The sequence below is a fragment of the Nelumbo nucifera genome, chromosome 2 (genome assembly GCF_055504915.1).
Source record: "Nelumbo nucifera cultivar China Antique chromosome 2, China Antique-T2T, whole genome shotgun sequence".
In the NCBI taxonomy this organism is placed as follows: domain Eukaryota; kingdom Viridiplantae; phylum Streptophyta; class Magnoliopsida; order Proteales; family Nelumbonaceae; genus Nelumbo; species Nelumbo nucifera.
In genome coordinates, this window is record NC_142650.1 from 38,249,118 (window position 1) to 38,274,811 (window position 25,694).

Below are 25,694 nucleotides of genomic sequence, written 5' to 3' on the forward strand. Positions count from 1 at the left end.
GTGTCGATGACGTTTTACACTGAACCATATAATAGGTAATCAATACATTTTGAAAATCGTGATAAAAAAGTGTAAAATTTTACACCGATAAAATCGATGTAGTATTCACATCGATAATCAATATAAAACTTTATGCTTGATGAGGTTTTATATAGATTCATAATGTAAAACTCCACTCCATCCAAATGCCAACAAATCTTAACCTAGTGGAGTTTTACATCAATCTTCATTTATATTCCTTCCAAACGTAAATAAAATCGAACCAGTGTAAAATTTTACATCGATCTTGACTTACACCGATTCCAAACGCAGCATTAGTGGCTCATTCACTTAGTTGACCATTATTCACCGAGCAGCTCTGTTAAATTTCTGCTAATTCAAAAGGATGACGTGTTCGATTTTGATTTGCAGGTGCACGCTTCCAGTGAACCCACAGGCTCACAGGATGCGAACTCGCTAGCAGGGCACGCCGCTACAGTGCTGGAGGCTCGCAAAAACCCTCATTACACCTCTAGTCCTGGCCTCTTGCGTTTGAGAATAAAACCCCCACCTCAGTCTTAAGTCATTTTATTTTGCCGTTAACAGCGTTCAAATCGTGAAAATTCGGTAGGGGCATCTGGCATTTTTGAAAGTTCGGGTAGTAACATGACACACCCCCAATAGTTCAGGGGGTTTTTAAAGTTTACCTTAAAATTTCTTAAACCGATGTCAAAGACTCGAAATCAAGTGACCTCCCTTCATTAGAGTCAGAGAGTTCCGGCGCTTTTGCGGAGCGGGCTAGCCGCTAGTGGGGAAGGAAGAGAAAAGTTTTCTTGGGTAACGGGTGAGAAGTAGAGATGGGAAGGCGAATACTAAACGACGCATTGAGAACGATTGTTAATGCAGAGAGGAGAGGAAAAGCTACTGCACAGTTGCAGCCCATATCGACCGTCATGACTTCCTTTCTCAAAATCATGAAGCATCGAGGTACTATCTCCGTTTATTAGGAAAGTCCTTTGGTTTTCTGCAATGGGTTTGCCTTCGAAGATAACCAATTACCAAAGCTGTGTTATTTTTTTTTTTCTATAGTTCCTATTTTTCTTCAGAGGTGGGGCTCATTTTGTTTGATGTAGCATATGCTGGCCATTGTCGAATGGAGTGCATCCGGTGGTGAATATATGTTTCACAGTGTTATTAGTTTGCTTTGATTTTTATTTTTCAAGTATGAAATTTTCTAGGTGGGCTTTCGTGTTATTGCTTTGACGTGATTTGATTGTCGCATGGTATTATTGTTGTTTGATTAATTGCTTGAATTAACTCTACTGTGAGAACTGAGAAGTCAGCACTTTTACTGATTGGTTTTCTTCAAGATTTTTCAAGTTTGCAGGAGCATATTCCTAAATTTCCAGATGTAGAACTTTTAAGTTTGTTGCTTTTGTAATATAGACGGAAGCTGACATAAGAGAAAGAGAAAGGTCTGAGTAATATCAAAATAAGTACATTGTATTATCATCAACAAAGATTTCTATACCCTAGTAATTGAATTATTGACGTATAACTGATCCCTGTTGGTTCCAACTTTTTCTTTCCAAGTTAATTGGCAAAATATTTTCTGATTTAGGTTGTCCAAGAGAACAAGAAAATTGGAAAATTCTGAAATTGGTATAGGAATTGGAAAATTGGTTTATTTCCTCATTATTCCTTTCTTTCATATCAGTGGCAGGAGCTTTTGTTACCCAATATGCCTCCTATTGGATTAAGCCTTAGCCACACCTTGTACAATGAAACCTAGGGTCCTTAACATCTGCAACCAAAAGAAGAGGTTGCAACTAGTAGTCAAAAGAAGAGGCAGCTTGTTTGGAGCAGATCAGTGCGAAATATTCCAAAAACTACAGAGTTAGCGGTAAGAGGTGTTCGGTATCTGTTGCGGATAGTAGTTGAAGATGTTGAGACCCCGGTTGATAGCCGAGCTCAATGTTGTAGCAAGTGGGACTCGGATACGTTTCCCCTTGTTTTGATACACTTAGAGAGATTAGGAAAAGTCCCATTGAAGCCTCTGTTTTGCTCTTGTTTTCCTGAGGTTTCCATGCAAGGCAAAGGGGAAACATGTTTTGGTGTGGGGGAAAGAGTGGCAAAGGCGCCCACCAAACGAAGAAGAAAACACAGAAGAAGGAAAGGCAGATTGCCGTCTACCACTGACGTTGGAGAGGTAAGGGGAAAGGAACTTCAAGCGATCCTGTTGTAGCTCGGAGACAACATGGAACTTTCTCCCCAGCTTTCACCGACGTGGATAAGAGGGAAACCAACCCCGGATCCTGTGCAGGCAGATTGTTCGTTACTGGTTGATCGGACGTCATTTTCCTTAAGCGCGACTGCTTTCTCCTCTCAAGGCATGCCATAGTGGGTTGGCCTTTCAAATTTCAAATAGGATTTCAACCTTTTCGTTGTGCTGGGAACTTGCAAATCTGGTTTGTTATCAACTTTGCATCCAGGTTGACCCCTATGGGTTAACCCAATAAAATGTTATTACTCGCCTGGGTCACCTAGAGTCCAGAAGTGCCACTTGGAACCACAGAGTTTGATAAAGCCCATGTATCCTAGTTTTTCCCAGAATTAAGTTCCCCTAAATTGCATTGAGAAGCATTTTGCGTCATTGAAAGATCCCCTTGTCTGTGGAGAAGGAAAGTTTGGCTTGCAAGAACCCTCTTCTGGTATTGAAGCCCATGCTATCATCTCCCTTGATTGTCCTCCTGACAATTGTTTGAACTTGACAGTGCCTTCAGCCCAAGTTGAGCCTCCCTCTCTTGGCGGCCGTCTGAGTGAACCTGTCTCTGGTTTGCAAGGGGAGAAAACTTGCTGTGAGCAGGGCATTTTAGATGATCAGGTGGACAAAGCGCTTTGCTTCTGGAAGACCCTCGGGGTGTCCTTTCCTTTGGATCAAAGTGCAAGTTTGGGAATGGTTCAAGGCTAAGCTCTCTGAGGAGGCGAAAGCTTATCATACCTAATATGATCTTCTCTCTAGGTCAGATTTAGAATTAGAGATGGAAAGTTCGTGGTCTGGTTACTCGTCTGATGCTTTGGTTTTTCCCCTCGGGAGCAAAAAAATCTAAACAGTTGGCGGACTTTTACGATGTGATGGTGGTTAGGCCTCCATGCAAAGGCTAGAGTAGCACTAGGGGGAGGGGTAGAAGAGGAAGAGGAAGGGAGGTGTTGACCTTCTCTAGTTAGTTTGCTGTCTGCCTGGCTTTTTGTGGCTCCTTCACTTTTAGCTACATTTGGCTTTATTTTTTTGGGTGGCTGAGGCCTTGTTTGTGTGTCTTTTAGTTTCTGTGTGTTTCTTTGTCTTGGTGAGTTTTAAGTCTGTTGTTTTGTACTTTGGAGCCGGGTGTGGCTCAGTGGAGCTGTTCTTTTGTTTTTGTATATCTCTTGTATTCTTTTTTTGTTTAATAAATTCTACCTTACCTTTTTCAAAAAAAAAACAACTTTTCTTGAATGATGAGTTAGGTTAATTTAAATATAGACTGATAGAGAACTATTTGCTGAGTAGAATGAAATGGGAGTAAAGGAAGTTGTTAGATCTCTCTTAGTGGCACCTGAACTTGAAGATTCGAGAAATTGTATCGATAAAAGAAAGGAGTCAAGAAACTGCATCTGCAGGCTTCAATTTTGATAGCTTGTCTCCCAATGTTTGGGAAGCAGAAGTCTTACAAGTCTCTGGCTTGACTTCCTCCAGCCTAAGATCTCGAGAAGCCTGCTTGTTGAAACAGTACACTTTTGTTCACAACAGAAGTCAGTGTGAAAAAACATGGTTGGAAGAGAAGTAAACTTCGTGACACTCTCAAGGTGGAGAAAATCTCTGAAAGTGGAGGCTAAGGACTTTCTGTTTGGGGAGGTGAGAATCAAGGGGCACCCTAGTTTGAAGGTAAGGGAAATGAAGTTGGAAACAGTTTTGATAGAAGGTTCTGAGATGGTGGAATGACTCTAGGACTTTATGGTCGAGGCTGCTGCAAAGGGAAAGAAACCAAGCTGGAAAGAAAATCTCACTTTGACAGGACGAAGGTATGTATTGGAGTGCAAGAGAAATACGAGAGGATCCTTCATTGCTCTTTCTGAGTTTTTTGCTGAAGGGAAGAAACAAGTGGTGTGCTTCCCTGAAGTTAAAAAGAGTCAAGGATGGCAAAGGGTTGCATTAGAGTTGAATGCTATTCTTAACCATTGGAAGATAGGAAATCAGGAGGTTAAAGAAGTTGAAGCAGCAGACACCCCCTCTGATTTCCTAGGCCCTTATACAGAACATCCCAGCCATGGCACACAGAAAAACCAACCCCATTGTCACTATTATCAGGAGGAAAGATTATTGGGAAAGCATGCTAGTTGTTGAAGCCAAGAGACCAGTCTCCGATTGGAAGGAAGTTTCTAATCTTGTGTAGCATAGGTTAAAACTTAGACACTTTCATACTAACTCTCTTTGATAGCATTAAAGCAGTGCTCGACCCTCTTGACAGTGTGGTAGAAAGTACAACTCTAAATTTTCAAGAAGCTTGGGGGATCTTTTAGTCTGTTTAAGTGGACTGAATCCTCAAACTCTAATTTTTTTTTTCAGTTGAAGATGGGATGGTAGTTAGGGTAACTGGGCTGCCTTTCCCTCTTTGGGCCCATGAGGTTGCAGCCTCCATTGCAGTCTTATGTGGAGCTCGTCTTGATGGAGAATTTTGGGGGTACCTTCGATCAGGAGCACTTCTCTTGAGTGGAGTTAAACCAAAAGAGATCCCCAGGAAGGTGATTTTGTATGTGGATGAAATTTTTATCTCAGTGTGGCTGGTTTCTTCCATTGAAGTGGCATTGTGGAAGGAGGGGAGAAAGGAAGAAGATGAGAGGGTGGAAACATAGATGCTACGTGGAAATTTGGGATTAGAGAATCAGTGGTTGGATAGATATTACACAAAAATGGATAAACAAGCTTTAGGCTCTTCGGAAGTTTATGGAAATATGGAAAATGAAAGACGTGGCAGAAGAAACTAGACTAGCACCTACTAGGATCTATGCTTAGATGACTATGGATGGCACCAAAAGAGGGGTTTTGAATGTTTTAAACAGCTCCATGGTAAAAGAAGGGAGTAGGAAGAATAAAATGGATGGGTTGGTATTGAAAACTGGTGAACCGCTGGATCAAACCAAAGGAGGGGTTTACTTAAAGGGTCGTGTGCCGACCCAAGATGAGACCTCTAGGTCTAATGTACTGCCAAGAACCATTGCTCCTGAGATTGGAGCCGGACCATTTAAAAAGATTCTTGGGTTGATTGATGGGCCAGGGGTAGAAGGCCCATCTACGCCAAAGGCACATGATATCTTAAAGCCTCATGTGAGGGAGAGACAGTCCTTATGAGATGGTACCGGCCATCTATCATCGTCCTCAAATGTGCGAAGCCTCGATCGAGAGCCCTCTCAAAACGATAGTTCTCTAGTGGATTTCAACCAAAAAACTCAAAGGACTCTCCACAGATCGACGTAACCCACGTAGTAGTAAATGTAGCGAGTTTGAAAAGATTGAGCTAGGTTTCTCAATGGAGGAAGAAGTAATATTTGACTCTGAAACTGAAGATATTGTTAGTTTGGGAAGTGTGGATTTGTGGCAGTCAAAGGGTTTCTATGAAGAGGATAGTCTAAGCATAGAGCTGTTGTTCTTAGAGAATGCTATGTGTGAACCCTTAGCAGAGGTTCAGGAGGATTTTTCTCAAGTTCGTATGTCACCAAGAGATGTGGTGAAATTAGTAGAAGTTACAGAGGATTTGCAGTGTACACCCAACCCAACAACAATTGATCCCGATCCAGAAGTGCATCCCTTTTGCACCAATGAATTAGAGGAATAGGAATTACTTCGACTTTTGAACACCAAGTCAACGGTTAGGGGAAAACACTCTAAGGTGGACTTGGATGCCGTGTTCATTATAGTGTTAGTCGATCTTGGTTCACTTCCGCAACTCCCTCAGGCAAAAGGATTGGGCCTAGACTCGATTCCAATCACTGGAACCTCAGTTCCCCTATCATTTCAGTCCTCACCCTTTGGGCCAGGTATGTTTGTCAATTCAATTTTGGGTACTAATGAGGGCTCTTTGCCTGGAATAGGTATTCTTTGGATGCCATGTTCAACACTCTAAGGTGGACTTGGATGCCATGTTCAACACAATGTTAGTCGATCTTGGTTCACTTCAGTAGCTCTCTCAAGCAAAAGGGTTGGGCCTAGACTCGATTCCATTCACTGGAACCTTAGTTCCCCTATCATTTCAGTCCTCACCCTTTGGGCCAGGTATGTTTGTCAATTCAATTTTGGGTACTAATGAGGGCTTTTTGCTTGGAACAGGTATTCCAATGTCCCAACTTGAAGGAATGGCCACTGGAGGAATCTCTAAGAAAGTGGGAAGTGGTTGTGTAGCGGGAGGGGGAGTTTTACCATTGGAAAAGAGGTAGGAGGAGTTAGAGAGAATCTAGGGTCAAATTTGCAATCTTCTTGAGGAGTATGAGCAGCAAGAGGAATTAATGGTGGAGAACTCTAAACAAGCCAAGGAAGTTGCAGATCTTTTGGAGGGCCCACTTAAATTTAGGGTGAAGGTAGGGGAAAGAGACAGTATGGTTAAGGGTTGTGAAAAGGAAGAGGAGGACTTGCAAAAAGGAGCAAGAGGAGGAATTAGAGAGGATATGAGTACTAATATGTTCTCTCCTTGAGGAGTACAAGAAGAAAGAAATTTCTTTGGAGGAAAGTGCAAAAAAGGCCGAGAAAATAAAAGTGCCTAGGGAGCATCAAGGAAAGTTTGGGGTAGAAAACAACTAGAGGAAAAAGAAAAGAACTGAAGTGGAAAGATTGATCTCAAACATCGAAGAGAACATCGAGTTCACTAGGAGAGGGGAGAGAAGGAAGAATTCCAAGTAATGGAAACTCTAGGTGGTCTCTCAAACAATTGCTCTTATGAAAATTATTAGTTGGAATGTGAGGGGTAGGCAACACAAGGAAGAGAAGGCTAATTAAGGACCTCCTTAGAAGAGAGAGGCCTGATATTGTGATGATATAGGAGACCAAATTAGCTGAAATTGATAGAAGGTGGGCGAGAAGTGTTTGGAAGAGTAGAGGAGTAAGATGGGTTTCCACACCTTCTTGGGGGGCTTCACGGGGTATAGTCACTTTTTTGGTGAGAAGATTTTGTGGAAGCCGTGGAGGAGTTAATAGGTAATTTTTCGGTGTCTTTGAAGTTTAGGATGGTGGAGGATGGTTTCACATGGGTGTTAACCAATGTGTATGGGACAGAGAGCTATAGAGAGAGAAATGAGTTATGGGAAGAACTATATGGTATCCAAGGGTTATGGGAGGGTCCTTGGTGTTTGTGGGGATTTCAATGCATTTCGATTTATTGATGAATCAAATAACCCGCAATAGTCCATCACTACTAGCATGAGGAAGTTCAATGATCTCATTAATAGTTGTGAGTTGAAGGAGATTCCCCTTTCGCAAGCTCAATTCACTTGGCCCAACTTCTAGGATGTTCCAATTTACTCAAAGTTGGATAGATTTCTCTTTAATGAGAATTGGAAAGTCACTAGCGAGGTTTGTTGGTCAAAGCTTTGCCCAAAGTCAACTTTGACCATTGCCGTATTGAGATAGGACAAGAACCTTTTAGCCATGGACCGAGACCTTTTAGATTTGAAAATGTGGTTGACACATCCAGATTTTGTGAACAAGGTTGAGGAGTGGCGGAGGGAAGAGATGGAGAGGGGTGAGATGGAAAGGGGTGAAATTCCACAAGAAGTTGAAAAGACTGAGAGCAAAATTAAAAGAATGGAATGGGGATCAATTTGGGAGATTAGAGGAAGTAAAAGCTAATATAGTTACCCAAATTGAGGAACTAGATTTAAAGGAATCTCAAAATACCTTGAATGAACAGGAAAGGGGGTCAAGAGGAAGATTAAAGCAAGAATTAGAAGAGGTCTTGTTGTGGGAAGAAATCTCTTGGAGGCAAAAATCTAGGGTCAAATGGATCAAAGAAGGTGATGGGAACACTAAATTTTTCCATGAAATGGGTAACGGGAGAAGGAGAAAAAACTTGATGAGTAAGTTGGAAATGGATGGTGTGGAAGTTGAATCTCACGATGAGATGGCTAGATGTGTTGTAGGTCACTTTAAATCCATCCTAAGGAGGCCACAAGGAAGCAGAGCAGAGTTGGAAGGGTTGGATTGGCCGGGCTTTCTGAAATGGATAAGAGTTGGTTGGAAAGGAATTTTGAGGAGGAAATTAAGCATGTGGTGTTTTCAATGGATAGACCTAAGTCACCAGGGCCAAATGTATTTACTATGGCTTTTTATCAAGATTGTTGGATTATAGTGAAAAAAGATTTACTTGAGGTTTTTAAAGAATTCAAGAATAACTATGTTGTTAGCCCTGGAGTTAATGCTACTTTTCTAGTTCTGATTCCAAAGAAGAAAGAGGCTACACACCCTAAAGACTTTAGACCAATTAGCTTGGTGACTTGCATCTACAAGATTTTGGCTAAGGTATTGTCTTTGAGGATTGAAAAGGTCCTCCCCTCCCTTATCAAGCTCAAGATGCCTTTGTGCAAGGCTGACAAATAATTGATCAGATTCTAATAGCGAATGAATGTGTAGAAGAGATGAGAAGATTAGGCAATCAAGGCTTTGTCTGCAAGTTGGACTTGGTGAAGGCTTATGATTTAGTAGATTGGAGTTTCTTGTTAGAGGTTTTTAGAAGTGTGGTTTTGGGAACAAGTGGTGTAATTGGATTACTAGTTGCCTTCTTGTCATTACTCAGTTTTGGTGAATGGAGTAGTAAATGACTTCTTCCTGGCTTGCAGGGGCCTAAGACAAGGTGACCCCAGTCTCTCCTTTCTTGTTCACACTGGTTGCTGATGTGCTGAGTTGACTTTTATCAGAGGCAGATAGGATTAGGTCAATAAAGGGGTGGAGAATGGGAAGAGATCAAGTCCCGGTCACCCACCTCCAGTTTGCAGATGATATAATAATCTTTTGTGAGGGGAATGACCTGACGAGAGTGAGACATCTGAAGAGTCTTTTAATCCTTTTTGGGAATGCCTCTTACCTGAAGATTAATCTTGAGAAGAGTTGCGTGGTGGGATTAAATTTGGAAGGTAGGGAGTTGGAAGCTATTGTGAAGTGCTTAGAATGTCTTATCTCAGAGTGGCCCTTAACCTATTTAGGTCTTCCCCTAGGTGCTAACCCAAAGGAGAGTCGTTTTTGGAACCCTGTTGTAGAAAAGTTTGAAAAGAGGTTGGCAACGTGGAAAAAGATTTATGTTTCTCTAGGGGGCAGAGTAACTTTTATCAGGGCTACACTTGCCAATTTGCTGATTTATTTCTTGTCTGTCTTTAGGATTCCTTCTAGGGAAGCTAAGAAGATAGAAAAACTGATGAGGGATTTCCTGTGGGAGCCAGGGGAAGAGAAAAAGGATCACATGATTAGGTGGGAGGTGGTTAGTCAAAGTAAGAAGGGGGACTAGGGTTGGGGAACCTAGCTTATAAGAATGAAGCTCTACTAGGCCAATGGTTATGGAGATGACATTTAGAAAGAGAGATTGTGGCATGAGGTGGTGGCTAGTATCCACGGTTGTTGTGAAGGTGGTTGGGACGTTGGGGGTATCTCGACGGGCTACTCTTACAACACCCTAGAAGGCAATCTCTGGCATTCTCCCAAAGTTCCTCAGGTTTGTAAGGTATGATGTTTGCTCTGGTAACTCTGTTCCTTTTTGGGAAGATACTTGGGTGGGTAACCAATCTCTCAAAGACCTATTTCCCTCCCTTTATTTCATATCCCTCTTTAAAAAGGAGCCGTTTTCTACGTTCTTGTCCTCCCCAACCCTCCCGTTGACCTAAAACTGGGATTTTGGCTTCCGTAAAGGGTTGAGGGAAGAGGAGTCTGCTTGTATAGCTTAGTTGCTACTCTTACTTGGCTTTGTTTGTTTAGACCCTCTTAATCCTGATAGAAGAATTTGGACCTTAACTCCAAGTGGCTCCTTCTCTTGTGCCTCTTTCTTCAAGTCCCTTAGCTCCACTTCCTCCCCTTGGGTGTTTCTTGTTAAAGAGATTTGGTCTAGACCCATCCCCCCTAAAATAGCGGTTTTCTGCTGGGAAGTTTACCATGGTAAGATTAATACTTTGGACAACTTGCAAAAGAAGAGACCTTTTATGTGCTTGTCCCCAAACTGGTGCGCTCTTTGTAAAATGCAAAGTGAGGACTGTTACCAATGATATTTTGCTCCTTTGTTGCTGCTATTTAGAATTCGATTTTCTTGTTGTTTGGGTGCAGGTGGAACTTGCCATCCGATGTGATCTTGCTCTTTGATTCGTCTATCTTTGGTTAGCCCACGAAGTGGGGGAAATTAATGTGGAAATGCGCTAGAGCAGCTCTGTTATGCACTATTTGGGAGGAAAAAAATGCCAGAATATTTCAAGGAAAGCAAAGGAGTATTGCTGAAGTAAAAGAGTGTATCTTGACAAGGGCAACCTTTTGGCTGAAAACGACTGCACTTTTTGAGAATTACTCCCATGATGATCTCAGGAGAAAATGGGCAGCAGTGGCTTCTACATCTTCTCAAAAGATTAGAATACAAACTAGCTAGCTACCCCCTCCGGAGGGTGCTGTGAAATTGAACTTTGATGGGAGTAGTCAAGGGAACCTAGGACCTTCGGGCATAGGAGGGGTTTTGAGAGATAAGGATAGCAACATTCTTTCCTTGTGCTCAGGACCAGTGGGACTTGGAGACTCTACAAGGGCTGAGATACTAGCAGCAGTACAAGGAATACAGCTTGCCAACCAACTTGGAGTGGAGAATTTGGGAATTGAGGGAGATTCCAAGGTGGTTGTGGGTTGGTTGGCGAACCCAAATACTGTTAATTGGGATTATAGGGATCTCCTAAGAAGAGTCAATTGGCTTACAAGAAACATGTCAGTTAATTTTCAGTGGGTTAGCAGATCAGCAAAAGTTTTGGCTGATTCTCTTGCTAAACAAGGGGTCTCAAGGGTTTCTTTGTACTGGGCAACTTTGTAAACTGATTTCTGTCTAGTGTGAGTTTTGTGCTTTCATCTTTAAAGAAGAGGTTGCATCTCGTGCCTCTTCTTAGGCTGTTTGTATGCTCACTGTTTCACTATTAATATCAAATTCTTTCATTTATTAAAAAAAAAAACTAGAGTGAAAATATTCATGTTAAGTAAATACTTAATTTGGTCTTTTTAATTGTCAATGTTTTGATGTACCTATAAAAGATCATTACCATAAGAGGTTTTTTTTTTTGGTAATGAATAAAAAAGACATCTTTTATTCAAATGGAAGGAGATAAACAAAAGGTGACAAGATATCACCCCCAAAATAACACCCAAGACCCACCAAAGTACAGCCCTTCAACCGTAGTTTTTAATTACAAAAGAAATGATGACAACAAAAACCAAAAGAACAAAACAAAACCCTGAACCCAATCAAGACCGAAAAACCCTTTAATAGGTCCACCCAATAAGGTCCTTGCAATAACATGTTCCTCAGGAATCCTTCCAGACCTTTTTTCATTCAACGGATATCTCTCCTCCAGGTTCTTGAACAACTTCCTTGTCATTTCTTCCCCTCCTTACACCCAAAGTCCTAAAGCCTTGTTGGCTTGAATTGCAGTTTCCACTTCTTGTCCACATCTACTCTCTTTTCTACCTTTCTAACTTTGTCCAACAACTCTCCCTCCTCTTCTTGCTCCTCATCAGAATTTCTTCCTCTGAGATCTCCTCTTCCTCAAATTTGTTCTCTTCGTCTATGGTGTCTTCCCCTAAACTAGCTTCTTGTTCCCTTCCCTGCCTCTCTTTGTAAGGGTCTTTCTAATTGATCTCTATGGAGAAGTCCCACAACCTCTTTTTCAACCTCAAACTTTGACTTATCATGGATACTACTTCCAGCAGAGTTTTTTTTTCTTTACTTTTGGTCTTTGTAACCCTTCTCTTATATGTCCTCTTGAATTTGCTGCAAGGGCCATCCCCAAAAATGTCTTCTTTCAATCGATGAAAAACTTTTGTTACATGAACTAATTGTCCATTGTTTGGAATTTTGGCCTTTCTCGACATAGCCTCAATCCTCAAAGGTTTAACATTCCCTTTTAACATAATTTTCTCTTTTCCTTCCTAAATCCACCCCTAACTTTCCAATAACAGCTTATCCCCCCTCTTTGTACCTAATTTTTCTAGTTGATTAATGAAAGTAATGTGTTATTGATAGAAAAAAATGATTTGGTTAAAACCCTTTCCCTAATGGAATTTTTCCTTCTTTTTCCGTATTCAAGTTGCTGACAATAGAGATCAAAATTGAGTCTTAAATGGTCAAAGCTGAAGTCGTTCTTAGCTCATTAAGTGTTGGTCTCCTGGTTTTCCTCTCTAACCCTCCCTTATCAAAACACAAACACTGCTGTTCACTGGTTCCCTAATGCACTTAGAATATAGAATGTTTGCCTTTACCTCCTTCTACTGTTTCTCCTCCCTGGCATCCCTTAAAACAACGTCTTGATCTTTACTTTCCCTTTCCTCCACTTGACTGTCTTCTTCTCTTGATTCACATCAACCAACCCTCCTCTTCTTCCCCCTCTTTGGCACTCTTGTTTCTTTTCTTCCATTCTCAAATCTTGTGATAACCCAAACCCAATCATCCTTTGGGCTTCCTTTCTTCTTGGTTGCCCAATTGAATAGTGGTCAAAGTCCCCACCCTTTTTGATTTTTTGCCTTTTTCCCATTTTCCTTTCCCCTTTAAAATCCCTACCTCTTCCTTTGGTGACTCGTAACATCTTTTATTTCTTTTTTATTGCAGTAGTCGGTGGTCCCCACTTGAACCTCTCACCTCCCTCTTACTGAGTACTGCCTGTTCCCCTTCTCCTCTCGAAGCCCTGACACTTGACTCTTTGGACCTACACTCTCTTAGTATTCCCCGCCTCCACGTGTCTTAGTCTTTGCAATTTTGCCTCCAACCCTCCAAAATTACTTTGTTTCCCTTTGAACATGCCACCTCATTGTCTTTAACTTTGGTTGGCTCTTCATCTCCCTGCTCTTGTCTGTTTCAGCTTCCTGATTCTTCCCACCATTTTCTCCCCTCCCCCGTCTGTCCTCATTTGTTTCACCTCTAGCGTCTTCTTTACTCACTTGCAAGGAAGTCCCATCCTCTCCCTCTGAGATTACTCTATGATCATTCCACATTACCATTCCCCTACAAATTGAAGCTTTATATTGTTTGGAATACTAGAAACATATTCAATCTCCACTAGCATTCTTGATGTATTCAACTTACCCCAAGTTATATTATTGTCATTGTGCCTTAAAAATTTCCCATAACCTTTCTATTTATATTAGGGCGACCCAGTAATAATAAAACATAATGTAAAAAGACAATGGCACCCTTGAGGCACTAAAATACAACCTATTTGACAATTTTAACGCTCTTCAAGTTGAGACATAGATGTCAGTCATCCTCAACTTGAAACAAAAGTCATTGTGTCGCAAGTGATATAGGACCTTTGTGAAGATATCTGCAAATTTCTCTTTAGAACTAACATAGGGAGTGCACACTTCCCCACTAACAAGTTTCTCCCTAATAAAGTGTTTGTCCACTTCAATGAGTTTTGTTCTATCATGAAGGACTGGATACAAGGTAATGGGACTATCAACTACAATCCCCAACTCACTCAACAAATTCTTTATCCACATAATCTTAACTACTCCATGGGACATTGTTCTGCACTCAGCTTCGGGACTAGACCTAGTCATCATGTTTTATTTCTTGCTTTTCCACATGACTAGGGTTCCCCCCACTAAGGTACAGTAACCACTAGTGGATCTTTTGTCATCAATTGATCCAACCCAATCAGCATTTGTATACACTTCAACCTCCAAATGCCCATGTTTTCTGGAACAACAAACTTTCCCCTAGAAACCTCTTGAGATACCTGAGGATCCTCTTAGCTGCCTCTAAGTGAGTCTTAGGGGCATGCATGCACTGACTAAAAACACCAACAACATAAGCAATGTCAGGTCGGGTCATGGATAGATATAAGAGCCTTCCCACAAGTCTTTGGAATTGTTCCACATCTACGGTCTCACCATGGCAGTCACCCAATCTGTGATTTTGATCGATAGGAGAGTGAGCCGACTTCACTCCTAGCTTTCCTAAATCCTACAACAGATATAGGATGTATTTCCTTTGTGAAATGAAGATCCCCTTTAGTGGCCTCCAAGTGTTGGAAGGTTGGTAAAATCCTTCACAGCATTCAGTCACCACAAACAAGAAACTTATCTTGGCATACAACCGATAAATAAAAAGGGAAAAAAGTGCAGAACTGCTCTCAGACCAATCTGATGCGTCTTTTCTTGAGATTGATCTGGAAATCAGCAAGAAAGAAGAAGAAGAAGAAGAAGAAGAAGAAGAAGAAGAAGAAGAAGAAGAAGAAGAAGAAGAAGAAGAAGAAATTGGATGAATCTGTCTTCAGGCCCACAATATCCGCTCTGATACCATGTTTTCTTGATGAAGGTAAGTGAAAAGGAGAAAAGAAGAAGGAAGGAAGGAAGAAGAGAGAAGAGGAGAGGAAGAGAGAAATAGAGATTAGAGGGTAAAAAAATGAGCTGGTGGCGCCAACCTTTCTATTTATATTAGGGCGACCCTGACCCAACAATAACAAAACATAATGTAAAAAAACAATGGTGCTGTTGCATCACTATAATACAAACTGTTGACAGTTTTAACTGTAAGCAAGGCTTGAAATATCAATACGTATTGTAGTGAGGGCTTCCCGATATGCTCCTACAGGGGGTGTTTCGGGGTTTAACCTGGTTCCGGAGGTAGACAGGCCTTAAACCGACCCCTCTGAACCAGGTTAAAAAAACTAAAAAAGAAAGGGATCGGGCCCCGATACAGTCCAATACACCCCTACCGGCATATCGGGTTGTATTGATATTTTGAACCTTGACTGTAAGTATACTCCAGGCATGCAGAGGATGCCCATCACCCCTAACCGTACCACACATCTTCTTCTTCACCAATTGCCCCTACCATCAGAAACCACCAACTTAGATGAAGGTTAAGTTCTCTTGTCTTTGATCTTTTGATTTCTAAAGCCCACTCAGCCCCATCTCTGTTATGGATAAATAAAAATAGGCTGCCATTAAGCTTCCTCATGCCCATCATTCTCTCTTTTCCCCATTTTGAGTTTTAACCACATCAGTTAATATATCTTGGATGCATGCTGAAGTAAGTGGAACATACCAATCCATGAATCCATTAAGACATGGCACTAAAACAGTGAAAATGGATTTGGTATATTGAAAAGGAGAAACAGGTTTGATGGGCCGAAACAAATCCTGTCACATGATCCATGTGTCTTTCCATGCCTATCATAGAAAACATGCATACTGATGAAGTCTCTTCACATTTCAATGGCATAAGGGTAGGAAAAATCAGCATTTAAACTTATACCTTGTATCAGATGAGAGACATGTTTGTAACAATATGAGGAACCCAAATACCTAATGTACTCAATACTAGATTGAGAAACATTATGTTTTTTTCTCATTGGAGAGTTGCAGATGTTGTGCTAGGTAAAGGGAAGATCTTAGTATTATCCTTCTCATTGATTTCTTTATTCTCTTTTTTCTTAAATATTAATAGCTTGTGCTTTTGGTTTTGCAATTTCTACCATGCCATTTTCCTTTGTGCTCGTTTTTTTTTTGTTACTGTGAATCTACAAGGCCCCCTACTCTATTTTGAATTGCAGAGAGATACTTAAGTAGTATGTTGAGTCCATAGATCACTACATTTGTGGGAATTCAACTTATAGCACCCCCCCCAAAAAAAATAAAAAATAAAATAAATAAATAAATAAAGAAAGAAAGAAGAAGAAGAACAAAAAAAATACAGGCCTAACCTCTGGTATGTTTTTTTAACAGATAGTTATCCATAATCATGACTTGTTTCTACTTAGCATTTTCACCGTCCTAATCTTTCTTGATTTTCATCTTGGATCCAAATTATGAGATACTACATAGACATACTGTGGTTTTAACTTGACCTTCGTAGGTGTTTATGAAAATTGTGTAGTGCTGCCTGCAACCTTTGTGATTTTACAAATGAAATTAGCTCTCTTATATGTTAAAAAAAAAAAAAAAAACGCTCTCTTAACATTGTTCTTCAAAGCGAGTAAAAGTCTGATTGACCATGTTGTGCTAAATAGGGTCAATGTGTGACTTTTTCCAACTATTTCAATTCAGCCATCAAGACGCATTAAATTACCTGGTAATCTGTTTTGCAGGATATATTAAAGATTTTCAAGTATTTGATCCACAAAGAGTGGGTAAGATAACTGTTGAATTACAAGGCAGGGTCAATGACTGTCGGGCCCTCACGTATCGACAAGACATCAAGGCAAGGTACATTGAAGAGTATAGGTTACGCACACTTCCAACACAACAGGTGTGTATATTTTTTTTATGGGAAATTGGTCAGTGATCAACACCTAGTTGTTGTCCCAGATTCAGGGTACTAAGCATTTAGTGAGCTTCCGTAAATAATGAAAGAATGACGTGATGAATTACCCTGGATCTTAACAGGAGTCTCTGAGTTCCTCTATCCATCCTGTATTTATGGAAAAAATTGTCCCAAAACACTGACATTTTTGCAAATGAAACTACCATAGAAAGTTATATTAAACAGATAGTGTGGCTCATTTGGTGGAATTAGGTTTTGGTCAACTACCCATCTACCCCTTTTGTCAAATCAAATACAGTAATTCTTAACATCTTTTTCTTTCTTTTCTTCCCGTTATTTTCATTTTTTATTTCAGCAGTTTTGGTATCATGTGGTGCATCTTGAATCCTTAACCTTAATGGTGGTGGCTCAACCCTTTTGTTAGTGAAACACATTACACTTGAAAGAATAATCCAGTTTTTTGTTCCATTAATATCTTCAAAGCTTGTGGCGGCAGTAAGGCACAACCCACCACAGGCATGATGATAAAATAATTTTTTAAGGTTATTTTTCATCGGCCACCCTATTTATATTAGTCGATTTGTAGCTTATCTGCCTGCTAGCATTTCTTGTCTAATAAAATACAATATCAAATATGCTGGGGTGGGGTGATGCCCATAGAAATGCTCATCTTTTGGCACAAGTGTTTTAGTAAACATTGAACGGTAAATGGTTAATATTGGTTGTAAAAGCTACCAAGACAAGGTGGGTCATCTGTATGACATGGACTATGAGACTGAACATGTGGCCAAAGAGTGGGCTACTTGACCTGAATTATGTATGTATGCATGTATTACTCGTGAAAAAACATTTATCTTCTTTTCATCTCCTATACACTTGCTGTTTCCTTATGCAGTGGGGTTATGTTGTTATTACAACTCCAAATGGTGTTCTGGATCATGAAGAGGCCATCAGACAGAATGTTGGAGGTCAAGTTCTTGGTTATTTTTATTAAATGTTTATGTGGTAGGACAAAAAGAGAGATGATTTCTCATGTCTTTTGTGTGAGAGACTAGTTATTCTGATAAGAGGTTAGCTTCCCTCTGCTCACCAGTTGTGCTCAGCACCTTTTATCAATTGATGATAATATCAAACTTCGGTTCTTTGTTCCAATAATTCTTGAACATCAATGTTAGATATTTATACTTCAGCATGACAATATCACTCTCTTTTGATGTGGAGGGCTAGGTTGGCTATAGACATGGCAGACACGATCTTGATCACCAAACCAGAATTTACACCAGGTCTGGTGGAATCTACGTTCCAAAGTTTGCAAATTATTGTAGAAATATTTATTTTTATCTCTTTCATTGATTTGAGCAGGCTAAAAATCCTTCCAAGCATATAGTGGTTGCGAGCTGTCAATTGTGAAAAGTTGACCGAAGCTCTGCCCAATGAAAATGACAGTTGACGGGTCAGAATTGATGAACATCCTTGCATTCTTTTGTCCCTTGGTACTGAAAATTGGAATAATGCCATTTTCTTTTGGGGGAAATATGCTAGGAAGGTATGATTCAATTTGCTGTGCCAACAAAGGATGGTGCAGTAAGCTCTTTGCACCGGTTTTATTTGTGGGGCTATGCCAAATTCTAAATCTAGCAGAAACTAAAGTTTGTTTCACTTAAAACGTTATTAGTTAAAAACAAAATGAAAATTTCTTTATATTCTTTCTAGTGAGAATCCTAACAGCAATAAATTTTGTGGGGTAATTATTTAAACCTCTCCTGTGTCTTGTGACAAATGCTTTCACCTCTCCAAACTCCTCTGACATATGGGAGAAATTATACAAATAGACGATAGTTTGACGTTAAGAGAATGATGCCATGCTTTTAAGTATTTAACAATTCGTATTCGCTCATGTCTGATAATATTGGGGGTGTTTAATAACCAAAATTCGCCCCCCCCCCCTCAAAAAAAAAAAAAAAGCTATTGGGGCTATTTGGTCGGTAAACAACACTTAAATGTCATTCATGGGAAAATTGGAAATTTTGAAGAATTTATAACATTACACCATTTTTCTGTTGAAGTCTAATGTCAAACTAATGGAAGCTATGATTTCTCCCGTATGTCAAGGGAGTAACTTGGAAGATAATTCTGATTGTTTAGTTGGGAGGATAATTCTTTTATGATAATTTTAATTATTTAGTGAAAAAAATAAGAGAAAACAAATCAAAATTGAAGAGAAGAAAAATGCTTGGAAGAGGACTACATCATGGGCTGTATTGTTGTTCCACCAGATTTTGTTGTGGCTATAATTTATGGGTGCATGCAATTAGAGCAAAATATTTAGAGCCAACAAAGGAATGTTCCTAGCCTGGAAGGGAATCCTTGAAGGGTGTAATCTAATTAGAAGGGAACTGAATGTAGTACTGTAGGAAATGGGAAGATATTCTGTTCTGGATGGATAACTGGGGAGTTGAGAACATCTCACATGAATGATAACATACAAATACAGGAAATGTTCTCAATGTATGGCTGATACATGCTGTGAGGAGCAGATTTGGACCTAAGAATCAAAGCGGCCTTACAAACTTGGACCTAAGAATCAAAGCTGAAACAGTTCATTGACCAAGCTACCCAATCTTGGGGATATAAGAAAACTTCAAGAAATGGTCCCGCACTCTTACTCGAGCTAATTAACTTGTGGACAAAAGGTTGGAAGATTGATCTAATATGCTCTCTTTGTAACCATGAAATTGAGGACATGGTGCATTCGTTTGCTGGATGTAGAATGAAAAAACAAGTGTGGCAGTTGTTGACCAATTTCCCATAGGCCCTAAAGATAATGAGGACATTACCAATAATCGGTTAAAAAGACTAGAATCGAGTCCTCATAAAAAAGAACTCCGGGAGAAGGCTGCATGTATTATTTGGAGTGTTTGGAAAAAGAGAAATAGTGCGGTTTATGACAAAATTGATTAAGAAATAGTCATTAGTTTTATACTAATTATTAATTAATATTTAACTTTTAATTAAATAATTAATTATAATAAATTACAAGATAAATAATAGTTAATTAAGGATTTATATATTGGAAAAACTTGTAACCAATCAATTGATTTCAAGCAATCAGGTTTCATTTCAAAAAAAAAGTCAGGTTGTATTTATTAAAATTCACAAGGTTTTGATTGGTCAAAGCCCTTCCAGTACCAAGCGGGATCTGCTCTTCACAGGCATATCCACCGTGCATTGAGAACATTTTCCGTGAATAATAACTAATAAGTATGAGAGATGTTCCTATGCATGATAGGATGGACGTGTGAGGCACCTGTGAGGCGCCAGTTGTGAGGAACAGATCCGATCTCTGTTTTCTGGCAGTATAGATTGTTGGTTAATTAATTAATTATTAAAACATTTGTTTGAAAGGATTTTTGACCAAAATAAAATTGTAAATTTCATCAACTATTTTGTGTGGGGTGGGGGGGAGGGTAGAGATGGCAATTTCACCTGTCCCCATGGGCCTTGCCCCACCCCAACCTGACTATATATAAAATATAATTATTAATATATGCTAATATATATTATGTTATAATATTATATTACATAATATAAAATAGTTTTAGATAGATTTAAAAAAATAAAAAAACAAATTAATAAGAAAAGCTAGCTTTCAACTGTTCAGGCATGAAAAGAAAAGCTAGAAGAAAGACCTGCACTAAACGCAGAAAACCCTCCAGCCGCACATTAAGAACATCGATCATTCATGGGGAGATGTTTCGCTGATGGTCAATAGATTCGAAGTCCGAACTCTGTATTTCGTAACAGTTGTTGGCTTATGGTGGTGGTTCATTAATCATGACCCTATCAGATAAGGAGCTTAATGTAGAGTGGATTGGGCTTGTGATAAGTACTAGAAGAACCCACAACCATGCCGAAGCCTTGTTTGGGCACGTATTGAGGGTTTGAGAGCTTAGATAAGTCCTTGTGGCTATTGGTCCATGGGTCGGTGGTCTTCTATTTGGTATATAAACTGATAACCACCAAAAATCTTACAACAAGCAAGAGGTCTTTAAGGAGTTCAAATCAGACCCACAAGATTGTCCCACAGCACATCTTGTGAGGGGCTGATTTGGTCTCGTCTTTAAGGCCCTTTCACTTCTTTATTAGTTACGAGGCACCATAGATGGCAGACACAAGATAAAAATTAATCTCTTTATCAAACTCAGATATATCCATTAGGCCTAGCTAATAATAATAGATATTTAACTGAAGCGTAACAATACTTGGAGCCAAAATAAAAAAAAAAGACTAAATATACAAGTGAAGACCGACCAAAATGAATAAACATGATGTAAAGAAATAAAATAATTTTTGAAGCCCGGAAGAAAAAAAGGATGTTGGGACAAGCTGCTCTTAAGACATGTTGGTGTTGGAGCATTCGGGAGGGAGGCCCTGAGGGAAGCGCTTTGTATCTGTGCAGTAATTGTAGATCATGTAATTCTTTTGCACCCATTTCATCTTCTCTTGACCAGCTGAGTCCAGCTCTTGCGAAAGCCACTGATGGGGATTGTTCGTCGTTGAAGTGGGAGATTTGGAGTCGCAAGAAGAGGAGCCTGAAGACCAGATGCAGGCGTTATTGGCATTGAAGTTTCTGTAGGAGGCTGTAAATGGTGCCTTTGTCCAATCGGTCTTGACAAGGCCACCCCTGGTGGCCCAGTCATCAGCATTCCATAGGCTGGAGTAGATCCTCATGGGCTGGTTCTTGGGGAATGGAACTCCAATGGATTCTGAGTTCTTGAATTCTCTGATGGGCGTTCCATCTACAGAGAAGATTATGCGTTGGGGGTTCCAAAGGATGGAGTAGGTGTGGAAGTCTGCTGTAGGATCGAACCAGAGATAGAATTGTTGCTCTCTGTTTCCCTTTCCCTGACTGAAGACATTAGTATGGAGAATATAAGGGTCGCCGCTGAGGTTGCCGAGGAATTCGAAGTCAATCTCGTCATGGGTCGGCCCCTGAGATGACAAGTAGTAGGCCGTGACCGTGCCGGCTGAGTTGCCGGGGACAAGCTTGAGCTGTATGTCTATCTTACCGAAGAGGTACTCGTGCTTGGATTGGAAGCCGGAGCCAGAGGCCTTGTCAAGGGACAGAGTCAGAAGCTCCCCATTGTTGAGTATCTTTGCTCGACCATCGCCCCATGAGACATCGAAATCTTGGTAAAAATTACTAGCCGAAGCAACAATAGCCAAAGAGCCCAAAACCAGTAGACAAGACAGAAACTTTAAGGAAAGCCCAGGAGAAGCAGAGGAAGAATAAGCCATTTTGTTGAGCAGAGTTTTGCTTAGTAGGACACAAAGAATTGAATGGGGAACTGGTTGCGAGTTCCAAGTGAAGTCTTGAGTCCTTTTTATAGGTAGTGGGATATGCAGAGAGAGGGAGAGGGAGAGAGAGAGAGGAAGGTTCGGACAATGTTCCTTTCTTTCATGCAAGGTCCTACATATATATATTAGCTAATGGCTACGGCACATTGAAGTGAAACTGGAAATAACATTCGTTTTGACTGTTGAACAAATGAACAATTCCCAGTTGTCACCCTCACCCAGTTTGGGCTTTTCTCAGTGGAGGTAAAACGAGAGTGACGCGGTTTTGGTGCAGGTGAAAAGGTGACAAAAGACGTGTCTCTGTCACCGCCATTAAACACAGGCAGCTGTTATCTATATATGAATGACCCTGGTTGTCACTTTCTACGTTCCGCCATGGATAAGGACAACAGCAATAGATCCTGATAGATCTTATTGGTGAGACCCCAAAAAGATCTAGTTGGTGCAGCAACTCTGCTTTGTGATCAGATATATATTCATTCCTCTTGTGGGCCTCTCAATGCAAACATGAACCGATTATGAATTAATTGTGTCTACAGAACAGTGTAAATTATCATAAATAAATGAGAAATATATTAAACATATTACAAGCTTCATGGTAATACTTATTTTTACAAATAATAAAATTAATTATTCCGAAATTTTGAAAAAAGAAATTGAGAAACATGACTAAGATTTCCATTGTTGTGTGAATAATCTGTAGTTAGTGGATCGGTCAGTAGGTAAGGACACGCTTAGTGGGGGCAGTGAAGGGTGCAGTAAAAACTAAAAACCATAGGCCATACCACTGAAAGATCAATATCTCCGCTTTGGGAGAGAGAAGTGACTATTTCAATTAGTTGGTCATTGGTAAATTTTGGAAACTTCTTTCCCACCTTTCAAATGGCAAATAGTTTCAAGCCCATCACTTTGAATTGGTCCAAGACTATGGACCTAGAACCATTTTCCAACCTTTTTGGATTAAGATCAAACCTGTTAGGATTAGGAGTCCATTCAGTATTATCTTATTTGTATATATCTTTTTATCCTTATCATGAATAGTTCAGATAGGATAGGAAAGATATATTTGAGTCCCTCTAAACTTAGGAGTTCCAGTTGCTATAAGCTTAGGAGGTTTGGTGGTTGTATTCATGTATATATATATACTTAAATTCTTAATGAATAAAATACAGAAAAGCATAAACCAAAAAAGCTCTGATTTCACATGGTATCAGAGCCACGAAATAGGAGTAAGAGGTCTGCGTTCCAAGACCTCTGGAGATCAGTGGCGGCAACAACGATTGTTAGGTGCCGGCAAAGGACAAGCTTTGCACTCCAGAATTTTGCGGGCTAACCTCTGCCTCTACTTCTTTCTCGGTTGATTCTTCTTCATTCGAGGCCTGCGGGGCATTTAATTGCAGAATTGGTGGTGCCTTGCTTAACATACACTGGTGAATCTCATCAATCAATTTCTGACGTTCTGGAGTTCCAAATCTGGGGGTTGTTTCACGAAATTTGATGGCTAATGCACATCTTTCTTCCTTCTTGTAATCCAATGAGCCTAGTACACCATCTGGGTTGGTGGGCATGAATGCAATCAATGCTACCAAAGCAGTTCTCACGCTCCAAGATGGCTACCAATGCTATGGATAATGATTGGATATGCTTAGACAAATCTTCGTCTGTGTTTCAAAACGACCATTAGGAGTTAACAGCATAAATGCAAGAGGTTGGAAAGGATATTCTGCTAGCAATTGGATCCGTCCGTGATAGATTCCTCCCTCGAACTCTGTGTCACGGGGACCTCTGATCGCAAACTGCCACTCAAATATATCGGAAGGGTTTGCTTGCATCTCCTTCACCTCCTAAAGGATCCTCTTCACCACTGGGTTCTTTAGGTTGTATTTCTCTTTTGCCATGGCATAAGATAGAACACACCCTTCGATTTGGCCGTGGAAGGGAGGACGACGGACGTCGACGATAAAGCCTGTAACAAAGGGACTCGGGGCGCTTGAAGGTGTGCTGCGTTCCTTTCCTCTGCTTCAGCCAGACGAACCCGACTTCCCTATTGTAGCCCACCTCCATGCCGTCCAGCAGCAACAGACCCTTGGGCAGCGATATCTCCTCTAGAAGCTGTAGTGGTTTCTCCTTGCAGAGAGCGTCTCCATGGTAGATCTCCGTCTTCTCTCTATAATTCTCAATCACTTGACTCGCCATTGCTGCTGTCTGAGCTGGTCGCTAAGGCTTAGTTGGGGGCAAGCAAAAACAAAATTGACTGAAGAAGAAGAAAGCAAGAAAGGAATACGGGTTTGAGCCTGAGCCCTCGGAACAGAAGTTCGGTCTCCTTCTACAGAAGTTCCGACCTTCGACTTTGGTCTTCTCTTGGACGGTTCTTCTAGTGCGAGTAACAGAGAACTCGGGTGTCCGTTCTCGAACGCACTGATTTTGGACAAGTCTCCGGCGAGTCAACGTTCTGCGGCAGGTTTTAGGGAGATCCTGAGATCGGTTCTTTGTCTCTTGTGGCACCGATCGTGGGCTTTCAGACACAATAGTCGACATGACTGAAAACAGAGCAGGGGCAGGAGGAAAAGGTCGTTGCGGCCAAGTCAAGGCCCATACATCCAAAGCCTCTACGCAAGGCAATGCGTCTCAAGGAGAATCAATTGATGCAGCCAAGACTGGGTTAAATGGACTGAGTAGTGAGCAGTGGAACATGTTACTCAACCTTTTGAACACACAAAAAGAGGGAAGTCAACGACTAAGTGGTAAGAAAAAATTGATAGAATGGATAATAGACATAGGGGCCTCTCATCATATGACAGGAAGCCTCGAGTTGATGAGAGACATAAAGAATGTTATTCCATGCTCTATTGGGCTACTAGACGGGAAAGCGATAATAGCAGAGAAAGAAGGCACAGTTGCACTGGACGATCATCTGAAACTGACTAGTGTTTTATATTGCCTAGTTTGAATTGCAATTTACTTTTCATATCGCAATTGATTAAGGAATCGAATTATATTGTCTAGTTCACTAACAAATTCTATGTGATACAGGACCGCACTACGAGGATGCTGATTGGAGCGGGTGAGCAGCGAGAGGGACTCTATTATTTCCAGAGCATTGCTTCAACAAGAGCAATGAAGACTACAGAAAGCAGGACGAATGGTGATATTTGGCATCAAAGGTTAGGGCATCCTTCTTATAGAATTGTTAAGTTGCTGAATTTTATTAGTACTAAGAATAATAATGATAACAATACTAAGGGTTGTGATGCATGCTTCCGAGCTAAACAATGTTGAGAAGAGTTTGATTCTAGTAATAATAAAGCATCCGACATTTTTGAGTTAATTCATTGTGATTTGTGGGGTCCTTATAGAACTGCAACTTCTTGTGGGGCTCATTATTTCTTGACCATAGTAGACGATTTTTCTAGAGGCGTTTGGATTTATCTTCTGGGTGATAAGACGAAAGTGGGACGGGTTCTTCGAAATTTTTTTGCTATGGTTCAAAGGCAATTTAACAAACCTATAAAGGTGATCCGTACTGATAATGGTATTATTCATCAAACCACTTGTGTTGGGACCTCTCAACAAAACGACAGGGTTGAACGCAAGCATTGCCACATACTCAATGTTGCCCGAGCTTTGCGTTTTCAAGCCAGCTTGCCTATTGATTTTTGGGGGGAATGTGTCCTGACCGCATGTTATTTAATCAATCGGACACCGTCCATTTTGTTGAAGGGAAAGACTCCCTATGAAATGTTATTTGGGCGACCTCCTTATGATAATGTGTGCGTTTTTGGTTGCTTAGCATATGCACACAATCATGGACATGGAGGGGATAAATTTGTCAGTCGAAGCAGA

The 25,694-nt window shown here is 40.5% G+C and overlaps 1 protein-coding gene and 2 pseudogenes across 2 annotated transcripts; 1 reads left to right on the forward strand and 2 right to left on the reverse strand.

The window, feature by feature from the left end:
- The first annotated feature begins 726 nt into the window (after positions 1-726).
- On the forward strand, positions 727-17,691 carry LOC104599120 (small ribosomal subunit protein uS8my-like). The gene is made up of 3 exons (XM_010261503.3): positions 727-966; positions 16,318-16,478; positions 17,389-17,691. The coding sequence occupies exons 1-3, from the start codon at positions 837-839 to the stop codon at positions 17,485-17,487; spliced, it is 390 nt and encodes a 129-aa protein (XP_010259805.1). The 5' UTR covers positions 727-836; the 3' UTR covers positions 17,488-17,691.
- Positions 17,692-20,656: 2,965 nt separating this feature from the next.
- Positions 20,657-21,940, reverse strand: LOC104599121 (putative xyloglucan endotransglucosylase/hydrolase protein 23 pseudogene; annotated as a pseudogene). Its single transcript, XR_016082310.1, has one exon. The product of XR_016082310.1 is annotated as a putative xyloglucan endotransglucosylase/hydrolase protein 23 pseudogene (transcript).
- A 789-nt stretch (positions 21,941-22,729) lies between these two features.
- On the reverse strand, positions 22,730-23,749 carry LOC104599362 (ubiquitin-conjugating enzyme E2 32 pseudogene; annotated as a pseudogene).
- Between the last annotated feature and the right edge of the window lie 1,945 nt (positions 23,750-25,694).